The sequence below is a fragment of the Sinocyclocheilus rhinocerous genome, unplaced genomic scaffold (assembly GCF_001515625.1).
Source record: "Sinocyclocheilus rhinocerous isolate Xijiao unplaced genomic scaffold, SAMN03320098_v1.1 scaffold460, whole genome shotgun sequence".
NCBI lineage: Eukaryota > Metazoa > Chordata > Actinopteri > Cypriniformes > Cyprinidae > Sinocyclocheilus > Sinocyclocheilus rhinocerous.
Window position 1 is genome coordinate 1,272,131 of NW_015667268.1, and position 24,489 is coordinate 1,296,619.

At 38.5% G+C, this 24,489-nt stretch overlaps 1 protein-coding gene across 1 annotated transcript; it reads left to right on the forward strand.

Moving 5' to 3' along the window:
• Positions 1-1,407: 1,407 nt before the first annotated feature.
• LOC107733410 (plastin-3-like) lies at positions 1,408-22,779 on the forward strand. The gene is made up of 13 exons (XM_016545010.1): positions 1,408-1,610; positions 3,904-4,013; positions 5,904-6,073; positions 8,362-8,527; positions 9,816-9,958; positions 14,275-14,370; positions 16,335-16,530; positions 17,916-17,994; positions 18,127-18,244; positions 18,341-18,474; positions 19,020-19,143; positions 20,128-20,252; positions 21,729-22,779. Exons 2-13 carry the CDS (start codon positions 3,953-3,955, stop codon positions 21,859-21,861), a joined length of 1,545 nt encoding a protein of 514 aa, XP_016400496.1. The 5' UTR covers positions 1,408-1,610; positions 3,904-3,952; the 3' UTR covers positions 21,862-22,779.
• Positions 22,780-24,489: the final 1,710 nt, after the last annotated feature.

Below are 24,489 nucleotides of genomic sequence, written 5' to 3' on the forward strand. Positions count from 1 at the left end.
CAGGTGAGCTATCAAGCAAGTTTACTTCAGAAAATCCATGCATACGGAGCTGGTCATGTAAAGCAAAAGTCAAAAAATGTATGAGGTTACAAATCATGCACTATGGTAAAAGTGATAAAGTAAGTTTTGATTAATTGATAATCTGCTCCTGTAATCATAATTTGTGTGAAAAGGAATAAAAGTTGTTGATGTTTTACTTCCACTATTGTTCATTTCTGCTGGAAACTGCAGTGAATTGTATGTATAGTGCCGTCCTTAGGGGGTGCAACTGGTGAAAGCGATCGGGAAAGAAACAAGAGGGGCCCAGCTACCTACCTCGCACCGGGCCCCTCGTCAGCTAAGGAAGGCTCTATGTATGTAGGTGTGTTTTTGGAGTGCTGCAAAAATGTGGGTTGCGGCACATTTTTCTAATGAGTCTATGTTGTATGGATCTCTATATGTTAATGAGATTGGCTAACCTCATTGCATGTGAAACACAACATAGTTCACACTGTTGTTCATCAGGGTGTGGCCAAATTTCTGCTAAATAAACATTGATATCTAAATGGGATCGGTCATATGTTAATGAGCTTATGTTTGTGTTGTCATGCAAACTCCCATAAACCAGATCACGAGAGTTGTGCCATTGCTGTTCATAAAGACTTAAGATTATGTGAAATTGGCAAAAAAAAAGGAGCCATATCTGGTGGCCAAAGTACGTGAAGATGGGCTGTTTTAACTTTGGCTCTAGCAAATGCATAGCAGTACGCCATTTGTAACCCATTTGCAGTTTGCCAACAACTTGAGCTTGAGGCTGAGAAATAAGATTATGATGCAGATGCCAAATTTGATTAATTTAATGCTGAATTGAAGCAGTAAGAGTGCGTTTTGAGGTCATCATGCCCTCATTTAAGGTCTGTCTCTGGGAATGTTCTGTTATTTCTCATGTGGCCCGTTTCCTCAGCAAATGAATGAGTCTTTGTTTCATAGCAGCTCAAATGACCTTGAAATTAGTTTACCATTGATAGATTTGGGAGGATATTACAAAATGTTTTATTTATTTCAAAGCCTAATGGCAGCAGTTTTTGCAATTTTTAAACTATATAAAAGCACACTCTGTTTTTTTTTTACTTTCTTTCTGCTTGAACATGCAAAGATATCACATGTTCAGCATGGGTTTCCAAGTGATTCAGTGGAGTTTCAAGTGATTCAGCATATGTCTGTCCACTGTGTTATTTTTAAAGCAGCAGGATGTTTTAAGACGAGTGACGGATTTAAGAGATGCATTGAGCTTTTCCCCACCCCTTTTCTCTCGCGCGACTTTATTGCTTTACTGAGTACATCTGGGATGGAAGTGTTGGTAGTAAAGAAAAAAGAAAAGCATGCACGCTTTCCCCTCCCCCTCTCCTTCTCCGGCTGTGCCTGCCTATCCCGCCTCCCTCTCCGGCGGACACGCCGACCGCTACTCCCATAGCCTGTCAGGAAGTGTTATGACTTGCTGCCATAGGTCTTTGTGAGGCAGGCAGGAATGCTGGTGTTTCAGATTAGCCTTGAAGGGTGTGGAGCGAGTACTGCCTCTACTGCTGCAACCGCTGGTGCCTACAGCTCCATTCTCAGCTCACGTCGGGACGGTTTGTCTCTCTTTTTGCTTCTTCTCTTCTCCCTCTACATCCCCCATTCTCTCATTAACATTATACACTGGGGAAAGCATTCTCCTTGTTTCTGTCTCTTTCCCCAGCTGCTCTGCTAACGGCACAGCATCTGTAAAAGCTCTCTCTTGTTTGAGTTCAGATTTGTTGCATCTGTTTGCAGTTTGGAGTGAAGGAAGCAGCTCGGGGGTAAAAGGGCAGTTGTTTTAAATGAGATTTTAAAGTGTTTTTTGCATCTTGTCAGACTGGTAAATCCATTTTGTGTGTTAGAACACATGGTCAGTTTTCTGTTTTTGAATCAAAACCCAGAGAAAGCAGTTCGGTGGCAGTTTTCTTTTGCTTTGTAACTTAACACTGCATAATGGTTTTGACTTTGTTCAATCACTCATGCAGTGTTGGCAGTCCTTAGAGACACTGAAAACTAGTGACTAGACAGGATTCTCTGGTTGCTTAGATTTGTGCATGACTCAGTCCCATGAGGTCACACTACTCTTCACCCATTTGGGAAGTAAACAAACCTTAGTCAAATTAGAATGCATCTATACTTGAATTGTGAAGAAGCAATTGAATTGTGGAAGATTCGAACTGATGATTCCTTGATGGTATGTAGCGCACAGTGCTGTCTCAGGGAAAGAGATGCCACAAGGGTGGAGAATTGGCCCGTTTGTTTTTGTCTTTTTCTAAAAAATTCCTGCGACGTTTCTGTGTTGGCCTTCTGAATAGTTGAAGGATGACATCAAATGTAGACCTTGAGACAAAATCTGCCAACAACCTTAGTCCGGTGCTTTCTTTAAGGGTTATTTACACAATTAGCGGTTTAGCCATTATGTAACTCTGGCATTGCCTTATTTTTGAACATTTTTAGAAGTCCATAACTTTATGCTGTCCCACCGGGGTGTGGTAGGACGGGTTTGCACCACTAATGACATAACAAAGTGTTGAAAAAAACACAAGCTGGAGTGACAGCTATGGGAATAGAGATGTTGATATGCACCACGGGTGTGTCCTGATTCATCATGACGACTTGTAAGGAACAGGAAGATGCATCTTGGGCAGCTTGTACTAGTGCTGCATTGCTGTGATTGCTGCATGTAAGAGCAGATCCCTTGTCAGTTTGTACAGCAGAGTGTGATTGAGGCTGCGACGCTGCATCTGTTCTCGTTTCAGTTGCTATGGCTGGACTCTGCTCAACCGTTTTGATTTTGTTGTGGCCTTGATTCAAACGGTACATCATTGTAATGTGTTCGTTGCCGCTCACTGACATGTTGGGCCAGTGCCATAACATTGCAATTAAATGGACTGCATTAATTATTGTGATATCCTGGGCAAATATTTACTTTGTTTTAGTGTATTGTGTTTAGTGTATTACTGCTTATTGTGTGTTTGGGGGATAAGGTTTAAGCTATACTTTTAAAAATATGGTTCCACAAAGAACATTTAACATGCATAGAACCTTTCCATTTCACAAAAGCTTCTTTATAGACAAATAAGTTTTTTTAGGTTATTAAAATATTCTTCACAGTTAATAAAAATGGTTCTTTTAAGAATCGGTTACTGAAAGGTTCTTTGGGGAACCAAAACTTGTTCTTCTATAACTTGTTCTTGCAAAAAACCCATTTGGAGCCTTTTTTTTTTTTTTAAGAGTTTAGTTGTTTAGGTTGAATTTCACAATTAAATAAAAGCAGGCCGACTGTTGGACAGTTCAGGTCGGACCGCATCTGGTATTCAGATTTTTACGTATCTATCATAACTCTGTGATAAAATAACACACTGATCTTCCAAAGAAACATGTCCAGACTTTGACTTTTGGTTGTGGATTGGTCTCTTCCTTTTAGTTGATCTATTTTAGCTTCTCTTTTACAATTTTCACTGTGCAATAACTGGATTTGCGACTCTTTGCTAGGCTTTTACTAGTCTCGATTTCCAGTTGTCTCTACAGTTGACTAAACACAATGAATAGGACTTTAAATAGATGTAGTAGTGTTTCAATCTTTGTCATGGCAAAGAATCACGTCACTGCGTTACTTACATTATGGCGAGGTTGCATTCAAAAAGACCTGCCTTGACACGCCCTCTGGAACATGCATTTTGCCCAAATATAGTCTACTCTGTTGCATGCTTGATAGACGTTTGCATGTCATTTGCAGGTCTTATGATGTCTTATCATGCATGTACAATCCCTCTTCCAGGTTTCTCTCTCAAAAGACAGTCGCCAGTGTTCATTTACTACAGTTTGGAGGCTCGGACAATAAAGTTTTTGTCCTTCTCTCCACAGAAGGACACACTTTATTCGACTGAGAGAGCTTCAGGTTGTTCTTTGGGAGATGGCAGGAAAGATATCCAAAGAAGAGCTGGAAGAGTTGCGGGAGGCCTTCGGGAAAGTCGGTGAGTGCTCTTCTGGTCTGACCAGTTTTGCCTATAATCACTACTTGGCGTGCCGCCCTTGAAGGTGTCTTTTTCCTTCACGTATCTTGTGATTTCTACTGATTTGTCTTTGTTTTGTTTGCATAGATGAAAACAGCTACATCACTGTGCAAAGCCAAAAATTAGGATTAGCAAGCCCTTCAAATGGCATTTAGATCCTGGTTTAAAATGGCATTGATTGGGAAACTCTAGACTGTGTTTTTTTTGTGATGTGATTGTTTTGTAATGTTGTTATCAGTCCTCCTAACTGCTTGTGAGTCTTGTCCCATAACAGTCTGCATTGTTGTTGCTCAGAGACACATCTGGGTTTTTCATTTGACCTCATGAAGATTTTGGCATCACTTGTTGCCTGGCGCTTGAATTGCCCTCATGGACTCTTGTCTCCAAACCAGCAACTGTTTACTGCCACTATATATATATATATATAATCTGAAAGATTCACTTTGAGTAGGACTTTAATCTATTTATTTATTCAGTAGCATGTACTGGGCATGTACTGTGAGTATTTGCCATATTTTGAGCTATGAGATTGTCAGCTGCAGAATTTGGTGCTTTTATCAAGTCAGTTACCAAGTTAGCCAAGTGTTAGTTCATCCAAAAATGAAAATATATCACCATTTACTTCATGTCATTCCCATTGATCTTAAAAATGTCAGTGAAGATATTTTTTAATGAAACCTGAGAGATTTCAGTCCCTCTATTGAAAGTCCATTCCACCAAAACTCAGAAATAAAATGACTGTGAGCAGCTATCTATTCAATGCTGGCTGATGCTCATAGCAGAGGTTTCTTGAATATATATATATATACTCACATGAGCTCTTAAGGTACTTCAGAAGTGGATTTTGTTAAAGTGGTTTTAAAAAGCCTGGAACATCCATATCAGCGACTACCTGAGTGTGAGTGTTGCATAGAGTATCAGTAGAGAATTAATATGGTATGTCAGTAGATTTACAGAAAGCAATGCATTTAAGAGTATAGAGTATATCCAGTTTGTGATCTTAAACTTCTGAGTTTTAAAGTTTGTGGAATTTGGATTTGGATGTTTTTCATGTTCCTTGACAGGAATGTGCTTCAGACTACATTTTCCCATTTATCTGATTTCTCCAGCAGACTGGGCAGAAAAATTGAGGCCTGAACTGCTGCCAGTGTCATGGTGTTTTCATGCACATACTAGAAAACCCCCAGTGTCTGACAGTTCCTGATGTTTGTTTTAATGATGTTTGATCTGTTTTAGTATTGCAGATAGCATTTATTAGATAGATCCTATAACTCTATATCTCTACTTCCACATATTTGGCAAATGGCAAGATACCTTGTTCTGGTCAGAATCTAAGGCCATGTTGTGTCTAGTTTGTGGATAACACCAGAATGCATTACTTGAAGCTCAGTAAAACTGTTCCAACGTAAATGTGTTTAGCCTGAACTATAACTATAACTTTAGTCATAAGCATAAATTCTATAAATATAAACATTTTCATTGTTTTTGCAATGTTTCATTGAAATGTATAGATCTTTGTTTTTGTATTAAAATGTTATATTGATGTTTTTAAGCTGCTTAAAACGTACCCAAGAGATGTTTTCACATTTCCAAAATGTTTTATTTTGCATGCACATATGCAGTAAAATGCAGGTTTTCTTAATTTTCTCAGAGTTTGTTGCTGGTCATTTTTACTCATCAAACTGTTTAAACTGCATTTCCTCACACTTTTTTTCTTTGTAGTTGAAGTTTCTTAACTTTTTTTAAGATGTTGAACTGCAACGTAACCCAATTGCAACCAAAATGTTTTGTGCTTGTTGGGAAGATGCAAGATGTTGACTCTAAACCATTCATTTTCACTTTTCTCCATAGATTTGAACGGCAATGGCTTTATCTGTGACTATGAGCTCCACGACCTGTTCAAAGAGGCCAATCTGCCCCTGCCGGGGTACAAAGTCCGAGAGATCATCCAGAAACTGATGGAAGAGGGTGACAAAGACAAGGACAATAAGATCAGCTTTAATGAGTTTGTGTCTGTAAGTGTCTGCAACCATTCATGGATGAGGGACAGATACATTCCTTAATATCCAAAAATAATTATGCATCTACATCCTACATATAGGATGTATATCTGCATACACATCCAAACTATGCTAAAGGCTTGCTACACACAACAAATTTTCTAGATGATCAGATGATACAATAGGCCAAAAATGTCCAAAAACTAACACTACCCATCAAAAGTTGGGAACAATTATGATTATGATTTGTTTTTGCTGCCTAATGATTTTCTGGAAACCGTGATTCATTTTTATTTCTGGATTATCTGATGAAATGAGATTTTAATGGGTGAGTGCATGTTACATCTTTTAGAAAACGGTTGAATGGTTAAAGTGAAAAGGTTAATGAATTAGTCAGAAAGAATTAGTAAGTTAGGAAGAATGCTATGTAAGGTTGTTTAGTTGAACCTGAATTTGAAACGCAACTAATTGTTCAGAAGGCACCATTTACAGCTTTAAATCCCTGATTTGCATAATCAGCAGTAGCTTTCAGCATAAATAGACAATGCATTGTACATTGAGATTAGAGTTTCAGTGCTGAATCCAGATGTCATTTCGCCATTGCATCATTTTTAGGAAGTAGCGTTACTAAAAGAATGATGGAATAAAAATAATTAGTATTAAACATTGTTATGATGCCTCAGAATGTGTGGGTTAGTTGAGTAGGGTTATGCTGCAAATTTTCTAGATGATCAGATGATACAATAGGCCAAAAATGTCCAAAAACTAACACTACCCGTCAAAAGTTGGGAACAATTATGATTATGATTTGTTTTTGCTGCCTAATGATTTTCTGGAAACCGTGATTCATTTTTATTTCTGGATTATCTGATGAATAGAAAGTTCAAAAGAACGGCATTTATTTAAAAACGGAAAACTTTTGTATCATTATAAATGCCTTTACTGCCCTTTTTTTTTTAAGTCTTACCCAGACTTTTGAATGGTAGTTTATCACAGTTTCCACAAAAATATGAAGCAGCAAAAACTGTTTTTGACATTGATAATTATAAGAGATGTTTCTTGAGCAGCAAACCAGCATATTAGAACGATTTCAGTCTTGGTGAGCATAAGAGACTTCTTTCAAAAACATAAAAACAAAATCATCATTATTCCAAACGTTTGACCTGTAGTGTACATTTAAAGGAGAGACCCAAGCCATATCTATAGACTCTGGTCTATGATCAGTGAGACGCTTTTGCAGTCAGTAATTGTTGATGTCTAATATTAAAGCGGTTTCATTGAGACTGCTGTTGATGCTTCCTGTAAACAGAGCGTCGTCCTGTTGAACAGCCCTGTGTTTGTTTGCACTGCTGCGAGGAGGTTATGAGCAGCTGCTAGCAGCCTCCTCTCACTAGATGCTCCACTTGGCACAGACAGTCGTGCTTTAATTACCCACACTGCCACATGTCAGAAAATATGTGCATCTGTTTAGTTTCAAAGACCTTGTGTGTGTTTGACCACATGTATGCTTGTGTATTTTTCAAATAGTAATACATATTTTCTTCTTCATGTGTGGATCAATTGGTTGCTGTGTATTTAAGCAATGATGTGCATGAGTCAAGTCCCAGGCTAAACGTTGCTGTTAGGCATGACACACTGTGCAGTGACTATATTCACAATATAGCATGGTGTCAAGGGCCAGATTTGACATAATGAAAGGTTACACTTTATTTTGATAGTCCACTTTTGACATTCTACTAAGAGATTAGGGACTTTAAGGAACAACAGCTGATGGAACGGTAACGGCAAAGAAAGTGCGATTGCGCATGCGCGACTTTAAGAGCTACTTCGTGACGTGTACATTGTAACGGTCTACTACGGGAGTACAGCTAATTTGCCATAGTCGCTACTACGTGACAGATTTAAAGGCGAGTATGTTTTGCATGGTAAATCTAGGTTTTTAGACTTATTGGCATCATACAAGACTAAAAACTCTAATTCTGACAATAAGTTGTTGGCATGTACAGTAGTAGTAGCTACTTATACAGTAGTTAGTAGAATGTCTGAAGTGGACTATCGAAATAGTGTATTTTTGTATTATTTTTGTTGTTTTATTAAGCAAAGTAGTTTCAGACAAGTAAGCTAAGTTAATAGTTAGCTAATAGTTACTTCTCTGGGTGCTGTACTGTTACAGTTTCATGTGTCTGAGCATTTCAGCATGACAAATATGACTTCGAAACACTTGCATGGTCTTAATCCTTTTGTTTCGAATCACATATGTGTTAGAGAGAGATTTGAGGCTAACAGAGATCATCGCTTCTGTCTTGCAGGAGAATCTTAACCTGGCTCTTAACTCGGCCTCTGCCATTGGCTGTCATGTGGTCAACATCGGGGCTCTGGACCTTCGGGAAGGCAAACCTCATCTGGTTTTGGGCCTGCTGTGGCAGATCATCAAAATTGGTCTGTTTGCTGACATTGAGCTGAGCAGAAACGAGGGTATGTGTCTCTGTTGCACAAATACGGTTGCACATATTGTCCAAATAGTGCTGGCATTGTCATGGCTGATGACAACATCCAGGAATCCTGACAAACAGATGAAGCTCTCGTTTAAAGAAGTTAAACGATAACCCAACTGACTGAATTGACCGTTGTGGCAGACTTGCTCTTATATCTGACCTCATTACTAGACTGAACAGTTTGTTTTCTCCTAAATTAAACCTAAGGGAGTTTAGGCCTGTCCCAGAGGCCCTGTGCCTTAACAGAGAGAGTTGTCTAGCAATCAATAAACATTTATATTATTATATAAAGTTGCTTTTCATCTGACAGACTGCCAGGAATGAGTAGTCACAAAGCAGGACTTGGATGACAAATTATAAACAAATAATATAATTGCCTTGGCTTGGCATTTATAGATCCAGTGATGGTTCTGTATACAAGCATCAGTGCCTTGAACTGCAGGCAACAACCATCAACCAGTAAAAGTGAGACAAATGCGCTGTCTTCTGGGTTCTCATTGGGTTAAAAACCCATAAACATGTTGCTGTGTTCTGGATCATTTGCAGAGGTTTGTGTGTGTAAGCAGGGAGAATAGCTAGAAGGACATGGCATTAATCTAGTCTAAAATGGTGTTATTATTGATGGACCTTGCTACACAGTGATTAGTGAATAGCTAGGGGGTGTTCCTTCATCCAGGCCAAAGTTTGTCAGCCAAGCTGAGATCCATGCAAGTACTTAGTAGATCTACATGTCCTTAGTGTTGCAGTAGCAGGAAAATCCATGTGACTGGACGGTAGGTACCAGCAACATTGAGTAAATGAAGAAAGGAAAGGGACCAACACGGAACCCTGAGGTACTCCAGTGGTTTGTTTGATCTGTGAAAGGAAAGAAGAGACCTGGTTGAAAAAAAGTGTTTTCATATTAACAAAAAACTGAAGCTGGTCTGTAATTTTCTGCTAATGTAGAGTTTTTAAAGTTTTGGGTTTACCTTTGCCTACTTGAATGTGGTGGGAAAAGTATGGGCACTACAGTAAATATTTAGATAAAACTCTGACAGAGATGTTTGACATGACATAATTGAGTTGTGGTGCACTTTGAGGTCATGGAAAGAGCCTGGTCAATTTGAATTTAAGTGAATTGACTTTCTGAAGCACAACAGGAATTGTGAAATTATCAGTGTTCAGTGAATACAAAATCATGTATGTAACGGTGTTGCAAAAGCTAATACACATTAGAATCCGTGGATTCGCAGCATTCTGGTTAACTGATACACATGGTCTTTTTTCAGCTCTGGCGGCATTGTTGAGGGATGGAGAGACACTCGAGGATCTGATGAAACTGTCTCCGGAGGAATTGTTGCTTCGCTGGGCCAACTTCCATCTGGAGAATGCCGGCTGGAGCAAGATCAACAACTTCAGCCATGATATTAAGGTCAGTCTTAACCCTCTAAGTGCCAAAGTCGCAAAATTGCGACAAGACGTCATACTTAATCAAATAGACTGTAGTTCCTAATATGGTGTAACATCTCATTTGTATTCCCTACCACTAGAAATCTATTATTTCATGAATATTATGAAATTCAAGAGGGCCGCCCCTGATGACGTCATAATATTTTGACGGCATAAAATTAGCCGAGTATATTTACACCCCACATAAACGTTCGGTCATGCCCAACATTTTTCTAATTTACAGTAGATCTCTATCTTTAAGCCCTTTCAAGCCACAAGCTTTTGAAATCTTGATGTCAAAATCCAGCATTTTTCCAAAAAACCCTGGCGCCTAAGGGGTTAATGTGTTTGTTTACTGTGATCTGCTTTTGTGTCTGCATGCTAATAAAGTATCAGATCTCTGTCTCTACTAATGTTTTCATGAGGATATTGAGCATGAGAATTGTGGTAGTAGTCCAGCATATCTGTTATATTCATTTAGTTGTAAGATATGAAAACTGTTGGTGTGAGATCTTATGGTAAAGTTTTAAATGCAGAGTACCACTCTCATATAAGGGCTTTTATTCTCTTATCAAGATAATTGATATAAAATTGATATCCTGCTTATTGAAATAACATATTAGTCTGTACAGATGTATTATTGTCATGTAATGGATGATAAAGTTCATAATGTTTCTTTTGCATCACATGTACACTGAATCACACATTTCACTCCTGACAACAAAGAAGAAACCAGTTGTCAGATATCTTTTTTTACAGACAACATGAAACTGCATTCGAATTCCTTATTGTGATGTATTCCAGAATAAAAAAAAATCGTTCATAAAAACGTTCAAAAAATGAATTTCAAATATTTTCCTTTAAAATGATGTGCACATCAGTGTGTTGATGCCATGTTCACTTTAAATGAAAGACTAAAATGTCATGACTTGGCTTTAATAATCATACTATATGTATTTTTAGATTATAGAGTCATAAACACTTTCATGGTCAAATTTTAGTGAATATTTCCTATACAGTCCTGTTGTTTTGAATGATATTTGCCAATCATTGCAATAGTGGTTAAACAGTCACAGATAAAGCAATCACTATTATTGTTGCTCATGCTTAAAGTTAGTCTTTGTATTAAACAGCAGTGGTTCTTAATCCTGGTCCTGGTGACCCACCACTCTGCACATTTTGTATGTCCCTCTTATCTGACGCACTCAGTTGAGCTCATAGAGCTGTTCCCTAATAAGCTGATGATCTGAATCAGGTGTGTAAGATAAGAAAGACATACAGGCTGTGTCCTAAAGCTGAAAAATGCTGCCTTTGCGGATGCGTTCCAAGGTAGAAAAGCATCAAGGCACATCTGGATCCTATGTTAGTTTCACTTGCTGTCTCCTTAGATACCTTTATCTGATTGATTTTTGAGGGCAGCATAGATGTATCCTTCTCTGCCTTTGATATCCCACAATCCTGTGCGTTCCATTCTGTGACAGTTGAGCTAAAAATAAAGATGGCGTCTGAAAGTTGCTGTTGTTGGTCAGTTTGTGTAAACCTAGGTTTTTAACAAACTTCATCCACTTTTGAAGTCATTTCTAGTGAGAAATTAGTATTGCAGTAATTAAATATTCACTTAGTTATCACCCAAGCTCTCTCTATTTTGTTGTAGATCATTAAACTGTTACACTACCTCAGACGCCCGTCCGAAATCAGTTTAATGAGGTTGCTACCTTCGTGCACAAATGCTGCCTGCAAAGTCCTTGCCTGATAAGGCAGCGAGTCATCAAGCTTTCAGACGCAGCCACAAAATGTGCAGAGAAGTGGGGCATGGCTTATTGAGAAAAGGCATGCTATTACTTTTCTTTTCAAATTCTGAGTTATATATAGAGCACACAATATTATAGGGACTTGGCAGTGGGTGGGCTCTTTTGACTTCAGAACACCACAACATCAGCATATCAGCAACCTAGCATTGTGAAAGGGAGATTTTCCCACACTCAGAAAATGTGTACATGTAGTTATATATAGTTATAGCTTTTTAAAAGCTTAAGAATGACTTTAAATCAGGGGTTCTCAAAGTCTATTCAAAGGTCCAATTCTGAATTTTCATCAGTGTCAAAGGTCCGGACCGGAACAATTGGTTATTACAAAACTTGTTTTTAATAAACATACATAACATGCATAACAAATAAACATACATTTTTTGAAAAAATAAAGTGCAAAAGTGGCAAAACAATTAATTTAAGTGTCAGCAATAGAGGTCGCCCGAAAAGGGTTTTTCTCTGGCCGATTCCGATATTTAGAAATCAGGGCAGCCGATGGCCGATATATGATGCTGATTTTTTTGGCCGATATGTTTGGCCGATTTATTTTTTATTTTTTTCCTTTATCTCATAAAAGCGAGTTTGAATAAATGATTATTGCAGGGCACAAGATGGTAATAGTAGTAGTAGTAGTAGTAGTAGCCTAATTCATAGTAATAATACATGGCTCAAAGCACCTTCTCAAAACAGTTCTGAAGCATGCTTTTTGTTTATGTTTGCTGACAGACACCAGTGTTTCCCACAGACTTGCAAATGCAAATTCATTCTCTGCCAGCAGGAGGCGCTGTTGGAGCGGAGATATAGCGGTTTCCCCAGTAACGGCTGTAAAAAACTAAACATATGATTTACAAGTTTAACATGCGTTTATCAAAGTAGGAAATAATCAGTGTTCTTGAAATATGAAATTGGGGTGGGTCCGGACTGAATTCCCTCCGGGTCCGGATCTGGACCAGAGTCCGGACTTTGAGAAGCACTGCTCTAAGTCATCAGCATCAGATATTTCAGACTCTAATTCAGGACTAAGAACTGCCTGATCTTTCTTATCATGCAGCAGCTCTACAAACATTTCAGCCGTTAATCTAGAATGTCTGGGATCAACCATACTATCACTCTGGATAAAGAGTGCTCGGGACAATACGGTACGTATTATAAGTGTACCGTAGTGATTCGGAATAAGACAAAAATGCTGTTTGGAAGATGAATTCATGATGTACTCGCTCATTATATACATTTAGCAAATTTTGAACACAGAAAAAGTTACATAGTGCTGCTTTAAATGACATGTACCTGAAAAAAAATGAATAGCATAAAACGAATAGGAAAATAGCATGAAACGTGTGTGAATGTAAAATGGAAAGTTTTACATAGATGTTTTGCACATTTTTAATCTCTTGAACTAATGGTTAGATGCCAGATTTACTTTAGCTTTCCTTTAAGGTGAAATCATTCTCAGCCTCAAATGAATGGAGACATGTTGCCGAACTTATCCAAATTAGAATTTACATAACAGCTAACTCTTTTCTGTTTCATAAAGGCAGTTCACCAGAGTGAAAGGCCAGTTACTTTGACTTTCAAATGCTCTGGCATGTCATGACTTTAGTAAAACATGCGAGGGGTCATTTAGTGTCTAAAGAAAGATGTGTGACCTGAGATGTTAAGCGAGTGCCCTCTTGACTCGTTCATTCTCACAATAAAGCGATTTGGTGAATCTGATCTCTACTGAATGATTTAACTAACATCTGTCTCTATCTCCCTCTATGCTGCAGTTAACAGATTTTTCAAACTGTGTAAAGGTACTTTTCCAAATGTACTGCTAGATCAGTTACAGAATGCATTTTTGTTGTTTGTTTGTTGTTTTGTTTTATTCATTCATGTTCTTAGGAATTCATGCATGATTGTGTGTTTCTCTCTGGATTGTGCCTCATCTAAATATAATTGACAGTGTAACTGTATTCTGCTGCCTTCAAGTGCTTTGTGATTTTGGTCAGAATAAAATGGATGCGTTGGACAATTATAGAACTGAAGTCGCACAAGCCTGTTGCCTCATAGTATTTTTGGCAAGCTTTTATTATTTATTCTTCAACAACAGTACACAAAATGCATAGAAACTAAGTTGTACCAGCAATATACACAATGAAAACTTAAATATGATTAATACCACCTTATGACATGATTCTTTAACCCCAAATATTTGATACACAAATATCTAAAGCCTCTAAATGATCAAAAATTTGCTGAAAAACCGAGTCTTTTGGAGAGATTGGCATAGTTTTTAATGACTTTGAAGTCTCTGATAATCAATCATTGTTTTACTTCAGCTTTTAACACAAAAGTAAGTAAACATGGTTTTCTGTTGGAATAGATTCTGTAATTATGCCGCTATGGCGTCCATGTGCTTTCAGCTCATAAATACAATCCTGCAGACAGGACTTGAAGGCAGCATTACACTACAGGTTCAGTGAAAGATTTTTTCCTCTTCTTGCTCTTGCAGGACTCGAGGGCTTATTTCCACCTGCTCAACCAGATCGCGCCGAAAGGTCAGAAGGAGGGTGAAGATCGTATTGACATTGACATGTCAGGCTTCAGCGTGAGTTCAAATTATACACTTTTAAAATGCACGTCATTCACTGTGTTTCTGTGTCATAAACCAGCCCAAAACGTGAGACCGGAAACAAAAGATCAACTTCACAATATCTACGGTCTTATAATGCACTCGTGAGCTGCTCTCAGTAGAGGAGGGAGGCTTATATCAGAATTGCAAAGCTTCAGTCACTGTAGCAGCTCATTGTAAGTCAGGACAGAGGCAGTTCATCTCAGATGTATGATGAGACACACTGGGGACTTCCTGAAAGCCTCAAGCTTCCTGCTTTTTGGAGAGCAGTTGTCAAGCATCAGCAGTTCAAACACTAGTGTTTCTCTGGGGGTCTAAACTTGGCTTGAGAGGGTGAAAGTGTATGCAAATCTGGGATTGATTGTTCATTCGCTGCTTTGGTTTGGGACAATAACAACATTGCCCATTACCCAGCAGCGTCTAAACAGACCGAGGTCTGATGTGTGAGTGCCGGGTGACTCATGTGAGTGTATTTAACCCCACACACTGGCTGTTATTGACTGTGTGCTGAATGAGAGGGCTGTGGTTTCAGCCAGCAGCTGCTGTAGCGCTGGGACACAGTCAGGGTCATTTCATCATGAAAAAAGGAAAGATTAACAAGTCAAAGGTTTGGGGTTGGTAAGATTTATTAATGTAAAGTCTCTTCTGCTCACCAAGGCTGCATTTATTTGATGAAAAATATTGGAAAGAAATATGAAATATTATTACAATTTAAAAGAACTGTTTTCTATTTGAATATATGACACATGATCCTTCAGAAATCATTCTAATATGCTGATTATTAGTGTATCAAACTGTGATGTATAGTTTTCAGGATTCTTTGATAAATAGAAAGTTTAAAAGAACAGCATCTATTTGAATTTCTTTTTTGTCGCAGTGAAAATCTTTACTGTTACTTTTGATTAATGTGCACTTGCTGAATAAAAATATTAATTTCTATAAAAGCATAAATAAAAAAATTACTGACCCCAGTTTGAACAGTTTATTTACTTATTTACTAAAATTCTATTTGTGTCCCTGGACCACAAAACCAGTCATAAGGGTCAATTTTTTGAAATTGAGATTTATACATAATTTATATGAAATTGAGATTTATACGATAGGACAATATTTGGCCGAGATACAACTATTTGAAAATCTGGAATCTGAGGGTGTAAAACGATCTAAATATTGAGAAAATCGCCTTTAAAGTTGTCCAAATGAAGTTCTTAGCAATGCATATTACTAATCAAAAATTTTAAAAAAGTTTTAATATATTTACAGTAGGTAATTTACAAAATATCTTCATGGAACATGATCTTTACTTAATATCCTAATGATTTTTGGCATAAAAGAAAAATCTATCATTTTGACCCATGCAGTGTATTTTTGGCTATTGCTACAAATATACCCCAGAGACTTATGACTGGTTTTGTGCTCAAAGGTCACACACACCTATATATTTTTTTTATATATATAATTTTTTTTTTATCAATTTATCCTTTCAAAATGTTTAAAGCCAGAATTTTTTTTTTTTTTTAAGTGTTTTACAGCATATAAGGCAGCTGCTCATTGCTTGTCTTGTCATTGCTTGATTTGGGCAACTTGTTAGGGTTTGGCACGAAGCCTAATGTACATGACAGCATTTTGATTGTAGTTCTGCACTATTACACATTTAACTGATTCTGAAGGTCATGCAGGTCCCAAATGAATCTGGCTCAAGTAATGTTCACGTACTTCATCATCTGTGCCATTTCTCTTAAGTGTTCACATTTGATTTGTGCTGTCTCTTATTTTCTCACTGACCCATGGGACAGAAAAGACGAATGTTTTGCATCTGTGGCTTAAGCAAATCTGTCCCATTGATGTAGAGAGGGGGAGACTAGTAAATTTGTCAGCAGCTGAATGCAGTGAATTGTGTTTGGCAACCGTCTCAGCTTGTCCTGGTGTGTGTTCTGCAGGAGAAAGATGACCTGAAGAGAGCCGAGTGTATGCTGCAGCAGGCAGACAGGCTGGGCTGCAGACAGTTTGTCACGTCTACTGACGTCGTGTCTGGCAACCCTAAACTCAACTTGGCCTTTGTGGCCAATCTCTTCAACAAGTACCCAGCGCTGACCAAACCCGAGAATCAGGACATCAACTGGGGACTTCTGGAGGGTGGGTGTTTTGCTCATGATTGTTGTTCTTTCCTGTCTCGTTTTGCCATTTTAGCATTTGCTAAATACACGTGCCACGTAATGACTCATGAAAATGGGTGGCATTTCTTCCAAACACTTACTTCTAAAAAATATACCGGATGGCATCACAGAAGGCATATTCAGGATTTGATTTTTAATGGAAACTGGTGAAGCGCGTCGGCAGACAGAGATTTAAAGGGAGGGCCTGGTCGCCTCATTTCCTGCGGCCTGAACAGTTTATTCCCTTTTGGTGAAGGTTGCGCCCTCTTGTGGTACAAAACACAAAAAACAAGCAGTCAGACCTAACCCTCAGTAGATAGCATTCGGGTCATTCTATAATTTAAGGAGCATTTCTTGTCCATTGATGATAATTATATAATTTTTCTAACAATTATCTTCAGAAATATCATATTTTATCCATTAAGACAATGCATACTATAATCTCGTGCATATATTTAGTGCACCCTGTTTTTCTGTTTACTTGCCCGTAAATTAGTTTTTGCAATGTCCGCTTTTTGACTTGATGAGTCTTGAGTTCAAAATAGTGAATAAAAAAATGGATAAGGTCAAGATTATCTATATTTAGTTTATTTCTACAATCTAAATAACTGTTGCATGTATCAGTCCAAAAGAAGTTAAATAAAAAGCACCCTTCCATAAAAAAAAAGTGTCTCACACGGCTCCGGGGGGTGAACAAAGGCCTCCTGTAGCGAATCGATGCATTTTTGTAAGAAAAATATCCATATTCATAAACGCAGCCTAATTTTAATTTTTGGGTGAACTAACCCTTTAATTTTTCTCTATTTGATTTCAATGACCTGTTGTCAGTGAGTATATTACATGCAATATGGTTTGCATTTCTATTTTCATTCAAATAAATATTAAATTTAAGGTTAATCTGCATTACCTGACTGGCCAGATTTTCTTGATCAGACCCAAATTATGGGTCAAAATGGTGAAATTGTCAACTATATTACCTATCAGCGCGTACAGTTTGTCCGTTACATAGTTAACTAACTCGAGACCTGGGAAAACCTATTTTTCTTTATAATACCAAAATGGCAACTAGCAGATAAGACACACTGATAAAATATAACAAAAGTTGAAAAATATTTTTTGACACTTTTTTTCCAGATGTGGAATTAACCCTAAATGACACAATGATTCATTACAGAAATCATCATATGTACATACTATGCTCCATGTCATTTATATACTAATTATTAGTGGCATTTGCTAAGAACATCATCACTCACTATTACTCTAATTACTAAACAAAAATACGTCATAGTTGGTAAACGGATGACTAGCTGGTCTGGTCATTCACTTATTCATTTATGTATTGTATATTGTGTATGTTTACAGGAGAGACCAGAGAGGAGAGGACTTTCAGAAACTGGATGAATTCTCTGGGTGTCAGTCCTCATGTCAATCACTTATACGGGTAAATCCCACGTTCTCTTACCTTCACATCTTAACCTGTGTCAGGACATCGAAATCAAGATGATAGTGGAATGAAATGCACCTCAAGTGTAACATTACGTGAATGAAATTAGATGTGTTTCGGCCTTTTCAGTGACCTTCAAGATGCTCTGGTCATCCTGCAACTTTATGAGAAGATCAAGGTTCCTGTCGACTGGAACAACAAAGTCAACAAGCCTCCATATCCTAAACTAGGGGCCAACATGAAAAAAGTATTCATTCTACAGTCATTACCCTTTTTCCAAAAACATGCAGAATGATCCTCAGTCTCTGCGTGTGTGCATGTGTGTGTGTGTGTGTGTGTTCAGCTGGAGAACTGTAACTACGCTGTAGAACTGGGGAAGACCAAAGCCAATTTCTCTCTGGTGGGCATCGGGGGGCAAGACTTGAATGATGGGAACCCAACGCTCACTCTCGCCCTCGTCTGGCAGCTCATGAGGAGGTACAACTCAAACTAATAACAGACATAGTTGACACAGATGCATCCTATAAGATTAAAAAAATCTAAAGCATGCACAGTATAGTAAATCTTAATAATAAAACTTTTTTTTTTAAAGAAATTAATACTTTTATTCAGCAAGGACACATTACATTGATCAAAAGTTACAGTAAAGGCATTCATAATGTAATAAAAGATGTGTAGTAATAAATGTAACACTTTCCACAAAAATATTCAACTGTGTTCAACATTGATAATAATCAGAAATGTTTCTTGAGCAGCAGATCAGCATATTAGAATGATTTCTGAAGATCATGTGACACTGAAGACTGCAGTAATGATGCTGAAAACTGTTACACGAATACTGTTAAATTCATATTTAAACTAAACACAGACATACACAGAATTTGAATGATAAATTTAGTATAAATCTGATTGTATTACTTTATTGTTTTTCTCATTAGAGCATGTATGTGAATATAAAGCTTGAATAGTTAATGTGCTAGTAAAGTGATTCTGACGAGTCTTTGTGCTGCGTTCTCCTCCAGATACACTCTGAATGTACTAGAGGGCCTGGGCGACGGGCAGAAGGTTAACGATGACATAATCGTCAACTGGGTTAATAAGACTTTGTCGGGAGCAGGAAAATCAACCAAAATCTCCAGTTTCAAGGTGCTCAAGCCTTCGTTTATCTGCTAACGTATATGTGCATGCTTCATACAGCAGCCTTGTATTCATGTAGCTGCATATGTATGGGATTAGATCTCTGCCACAAATCTGCGTACGACAGATCATATTTTGAGTGCGCAAAAGTGCGTTTTGCACGCACGCGAGTTTTGTGGAGAAAATGTTTGTCTCGTAAAGAAGAAAGTATTTTGAGCACACGAAAATCAATTTAGAAGATAACCTGCTTAATAATTATGCACACCTGAATATAAGGCGTTTTTCACTTCCAGCCTTCATGAACAATTATATATCGGTTATAAGTGATTAAATACAAGATTAATAGTAGTTATTAAGATTGATGTTGTTTGGAATTGGTAAAATGTGCTTGAAAAAAATATATAATCAGAATATCAACTTGCATAATAATTATGCATGCATTGTATTTTCCCACAATTTTCATCAGTAATGCAAGGAATGCTGTGATTGGTTGTCAAGGCAGACAATCAGAATTTAGCAGCCTCGTCTCTGATTGGCTGGAATTATGGCATATTGTAACTCTGGGTTGTGTTGAGCAAGCGAGCTGTTGGCATTTAGAGAGCACTGAGGGCGAGCATCAGGTGAGCAAGCTAGTGAAACGTTGCACGCGCAACTGATTGGCTGGAATTATGGCATATTGTAACGCTGGGTTGTGTTGAGCAAGCCAGCCGTCGGCATTTAGAGAGCACTGAGGGCGGGCATCAAGGGAGCAAGCTAGTGAAATGTTGCACGCGCAAAAGAGAAGGTCTGCACACATCCAAAAACTTATTTTAAATGCAAAATTGATTTTAGTGCACTCTAACATTTTCTCCACAAAACTCAGATCGCACACGTGCAAAATGCAATTTTGTGCGCTCAAAATATGATCTTTCATGCTCAGAATTGTGGCAGAGATCTAGCCCCATACATATGTTGGTTGAATATCAGAAGTAAGTGTAATGTTCTGGACTGTAGGACAAAGAGATCAGCTCCAGTCTGGCGGTGCTGGACCTGATTGATGCCATCCAGCCCGGCTGCGTCAACTACGACCTCGTGAAGAGAGGAAGCCTCAGCGACGAAGACAAACTGGACAATGCGAAGTAAGATTTCAAAAGAGAAATCTCATTAGATAGCTTACATCCAGCATTAAGATACTCGAATGTGTGTGAAGCCAAAAATATATGCATGCAGTCAATACTGTCAGTTATGACTAGGTTTGGGAATCTTTAGGCACCTTACGATTCGATTCTGGGATCATGATCTGATACAAGTAAATTAATTAATTTATATAACTAGTATAATATAACTTTTTAAAATACTCTTAATTTTAAATAAATATTCAATGATTGTATGTTAAGAATTCTAACCAACTAAATATAGCTTCAAAGCATACAAGCAAATATAATCTAATAAAGGGGAATGAAGAAACCCTTTACAAGCAATAAACAAAGTGTTTTCCATATCTGAGAGTGCTTTAAGTATCTGAAAGCTTCCAGACAGATCCAGTGATTGACTTTTCTCTTCTTCTCAGCATTATTGCTGTTTGATTACATTCACACTAATGCACAAATCTACTTTAGCATAGCAGATGTTTTGTCCTGTGTTTGAGACATAACTGACTGGTTACATTAATTTCACACCATGAAAGCATTTTGAGATGCAATTGCATTTAACCACTTACACAACGTAACACACAGCCAAGAATGATATCCCGCAATTGCTTTTGTATATTGCTTCAACCATGAAAATTTATGCAAGTTCATATACTTATGCAATGGTGTGTGTATTTGTGTGTGTGTATTTGTGTGTGTGTGTGTGTGTGTGTGTGTATTTGTGTGTGTGTGTGTGTGTGTGTGTGTTTGTGTGTGTGTTTGTGTGTGTGTGTGTGTATTTGTGTGTGTGTGTATTTGTGTGTGTGTGTGTGTGTAATTAGCAGCAAGCAGAATACAGCCAGCTCTAGCGCACACAAAATCGAATTGTTGATGAGAGAATCGCAATGCATTGTAGAATTGATTTTTTTTCTCCCACCCCTAATTATGACACAAATTAAGAAGGCTATAGAGTCTGTAATATTTGCCAGTACAGCGAGGTTATTTCTGTCTCTCTTGCAGGTTTGCTGTGTCCATGGCCAGGAAGACATGAAAATTCAAGTTCATATACTTATGCAATGGTGTGTGTATTTGTGTGTGTGTATTTGTGTGTGTGTGTGTGTGTGTGTATTTGTGTGTGTGAGTGTGTGTATTTGTGTGTGTATTTGTGTGTGTGTGTATTTGTGTGTGTGTGTGTGTGTGTATTTGTGTGTGTGTGTGTGTGAGTGTGTGTATTTGTGTGTGTATTTGTGTGTGTGTGTGTGTATTTGTGTGTGTGTGTATTTGTGTGTGTGTGTGTGTGTAATTAGCAGCAAGCAGAATACAGCTGTCTCTAGCGCACACAAAATCGAATTGTTGATGAGAGAATCGCAATGCATTGTAGAATTGATTTTTTTTCTCCCACCCCTAATTATGACACAAATTAAGAAGGCTATAGAGTCTGTAATATTTGCCAGTACAGCGAGGTTATTTCTGTCTCTCTTGCAGGTTTGCTGTGTCCATGGCCAGGAAGATTGGCGCTCGTGTGTACGCTCTGCCTGACGATCTAGTGGAGGTCAAACCCAAGATGGTGATGACCGTGTTCGCGTGTCTAATGGGCAGAGGGATGAAGAGGGCGTAAAGCGGGACCCTGCGGACAATCAAACGCTGATGTCCTACCCACAAGCCATTTTGCTGGTTGAAAGGCTTCTGGTTCAGTAAATTTATTACAACCACAATTTAAAAAAAAAATGCCAACAGATGTTAAAGAATCATGTTTAAGTTTGGCGGGACTGCAATGTTGAAATGGGCTTGAAGTTTATGGAAGGGGACCAAAACATTTACGATTCCATCTGCAGAAGGGACAAATTTATACCAAATTATACCATCTTCAGTGAATTTCAAGATGACTAAAGCATATCTGCGCTGGATCCAACCCATGTCAGACTCAGCTTTGCAATACTCTATTTACATAATTGATAAAGGATGTGTGTACGAGTGATAGGTGTAGTTTTGACAGCTTTGGACATTTAGAGTCACGACTGGCCTTACTAGATGCAGTATTGCCTCTCTGCAGAACATGACTGTGTTTGAATCATTGAATTGGACCGCTTATTCTCCTTATGTTACAGAATTTACCAGAACGGTTTCAGTGAGACACTTTAACACATTCCATAGTTAAATCTCAGTGTACTATTTGTCTCATGTATATGTATACTCTTTTTACGTACAAGACACATCCAAACAGAATGAACTATGCATGATCTATATTTTTATTTAAAACAATACACTCAGAAAATGGCTTTAAAAGCTTTAAGCATTAACCAATCCATGCTGTTCGTTCAATACGAAGATGACAAATAAAGGTCATCACATGTGGTCAGTGTCAAACCTGTTACCGCTGGTTGATGATAAGTGACTGTGTTGCCGGGAATGAAACTGGAAGTGGCTGGTCATACGGCAGCATGTTATCTATGGACCGAAGCAGCTCAATCCAAATGTCTGTAACTGAAAACATCATACAAATAAAGCAGAAAATGCAACTGTGCATTGTATGCCAGCTTCAGCATGTCTTCTTCTTTCTTTCTTTTTCTTTTTCCATGAACAGTGTTTTGTGTTGAGCAGGGTCTGGATGAATTGTGCTGCTCAAATAAATAGTAAAGTTATGGTGTAAAAACACTATCCATCCATCCATCTCTTGAATGTTGAAGGTGATTAAATCTACAGTTTTTCAGTAATGGCTGAATAAGTGAAAGGATGGTTTTTGGGGTCAAAAGCCTCTTTGAAAGGCATAAATGGTCTCCTGTAGACTTATTCTGGTTTAAAAAGGCTAATAAATGACAGTAAGCAGCAAATTAGGAGTTTATTGAGGGAAAATATCTCTGGTTACTAGTGTAAGCATGGTTCTCAGAGAATGGGAAAGAGACACTGCATCTGAGAAAGACGCCATGGGGGAATGCCTCCATCATGACCACTGTCTAAAGCACGTGTTAAAACACAAAAAATGTAATTGGTTGACACCATGAAAGCGCGCCATGTAATACGTCATCCTCTTTTATCTGAAGAAGAAGTGACCAGGCAGTCCGAAGATTGGCAACAAGACGCAGTTGTCTTCTCATTGGGCTCTTGAGATGTGTACCTCTGGGGAGCCAGTTTAAGGACCCTCTGGAATGAGGGAGGTACTACTCTGCACTCAACCCTAAAGAAGACTGGCGTATCAAAAGCAATAGCTGCCACCACTTGATCTTGCTCTCTTCAGGTGGTATGATTTCAGGAACCTGACCAAGCTCATATCAGGGTGACGATCCTGAAGTCCTGATTGGAAAAAGAAGTGAGCTTTGTATTAATCAAAACTGGCTCTTCACCCTGTTCTCAGGACTCAGCACGACAAAAAGAAAAAGAAACCTCTCTTGTCGATACTAGGATCTTGTTTCATAAGACAGGTTTAAAGAAATCATACCAAAAATGAGTAGAGGACCTTACTTTAAGACCCTAAATTGGGTCTTAACTCATGTCCATAGTGAACACTTCGCTATTCAAGGGAACTGCAGTTTGCACAAGGAATCTCCAGACTCCAGCACCCGCGGGAGATCTACAATAAGAAGGATTCACAATCTGAGGTGAAAGAAAAAAAAACATCCCGTTGGGTTCGAGAGATCAGAAGAGCTCTTCTCTGGGAACAGAACAGTTTTTCTCCTCCCCAGTGTCAGGCAGGTTAACCCACAGGTACCTCTCTATGTCAGCAGTCTGCTTGGTAGCCCAGAGATCCTGGTCTGTGGTGTGGCGCAGCTCGGCCACCGCTTCAGGGGACATATTCTGGCCCTGGTCCAGATGCTTCAGCAGGTCGGCCTGGTATGCCTGCAGTACAGCTGCTGTATGCAGAGCACCGCCTGCGTGACCCGCTGCCACATATGCTCCACATAAATGATGACGGTTCACCCATTGAGAGGCATCTCCAGCATCTCTTCAACGGGAGGCATGCTCATGCATTGCCTCAATATCGCGTAATTAGCGTGACTGAAGAGGTGAATGTGAGCCGAACAATGTTTTCTCAACCTCAGTGTTGATAGAAATAGAAGGCTCACAGGAGCTGGAGGGTTATTGCTGAACAGAAATCGCTCGTCCAACCTGCCATCAACGATTTCATATCTCGCGTGTCTCCAAGGGAGATCTAGTGTCTTTGTGGCATGGGCCATAACTTCCAACAGCTTCTCGTATGTGAGGCAGGCTGGAAGGGCTCAGAATCAAGCAGCTCGCTAGTATCAGTGAC

Bases quoted from the DNA above. Each gene is read 5' to 3' on its own strand.
- LOC107733410 (XM_016545010.1), top strand. From the start codon at position 3,953: ATGGCAGGAAAGATATCCAAAGAAGAGCTGGAAGAGTTGCGGGAGGCC. The intron at 16,531-17,915 runs GTGGGTGTTTTG...GTATGTTTACAG, and splicing joins CAACTGGGGACTTCTGGAGG to GAGAGACCAGAGAGGAGAGG. The intron at 17,995-18,126 runs GTAAATCCCACG...CGGCCTTTTCAG, and splicing joins CATGTCAATCACTTATACGG to TGACCTTCAAGATGCTCTGG.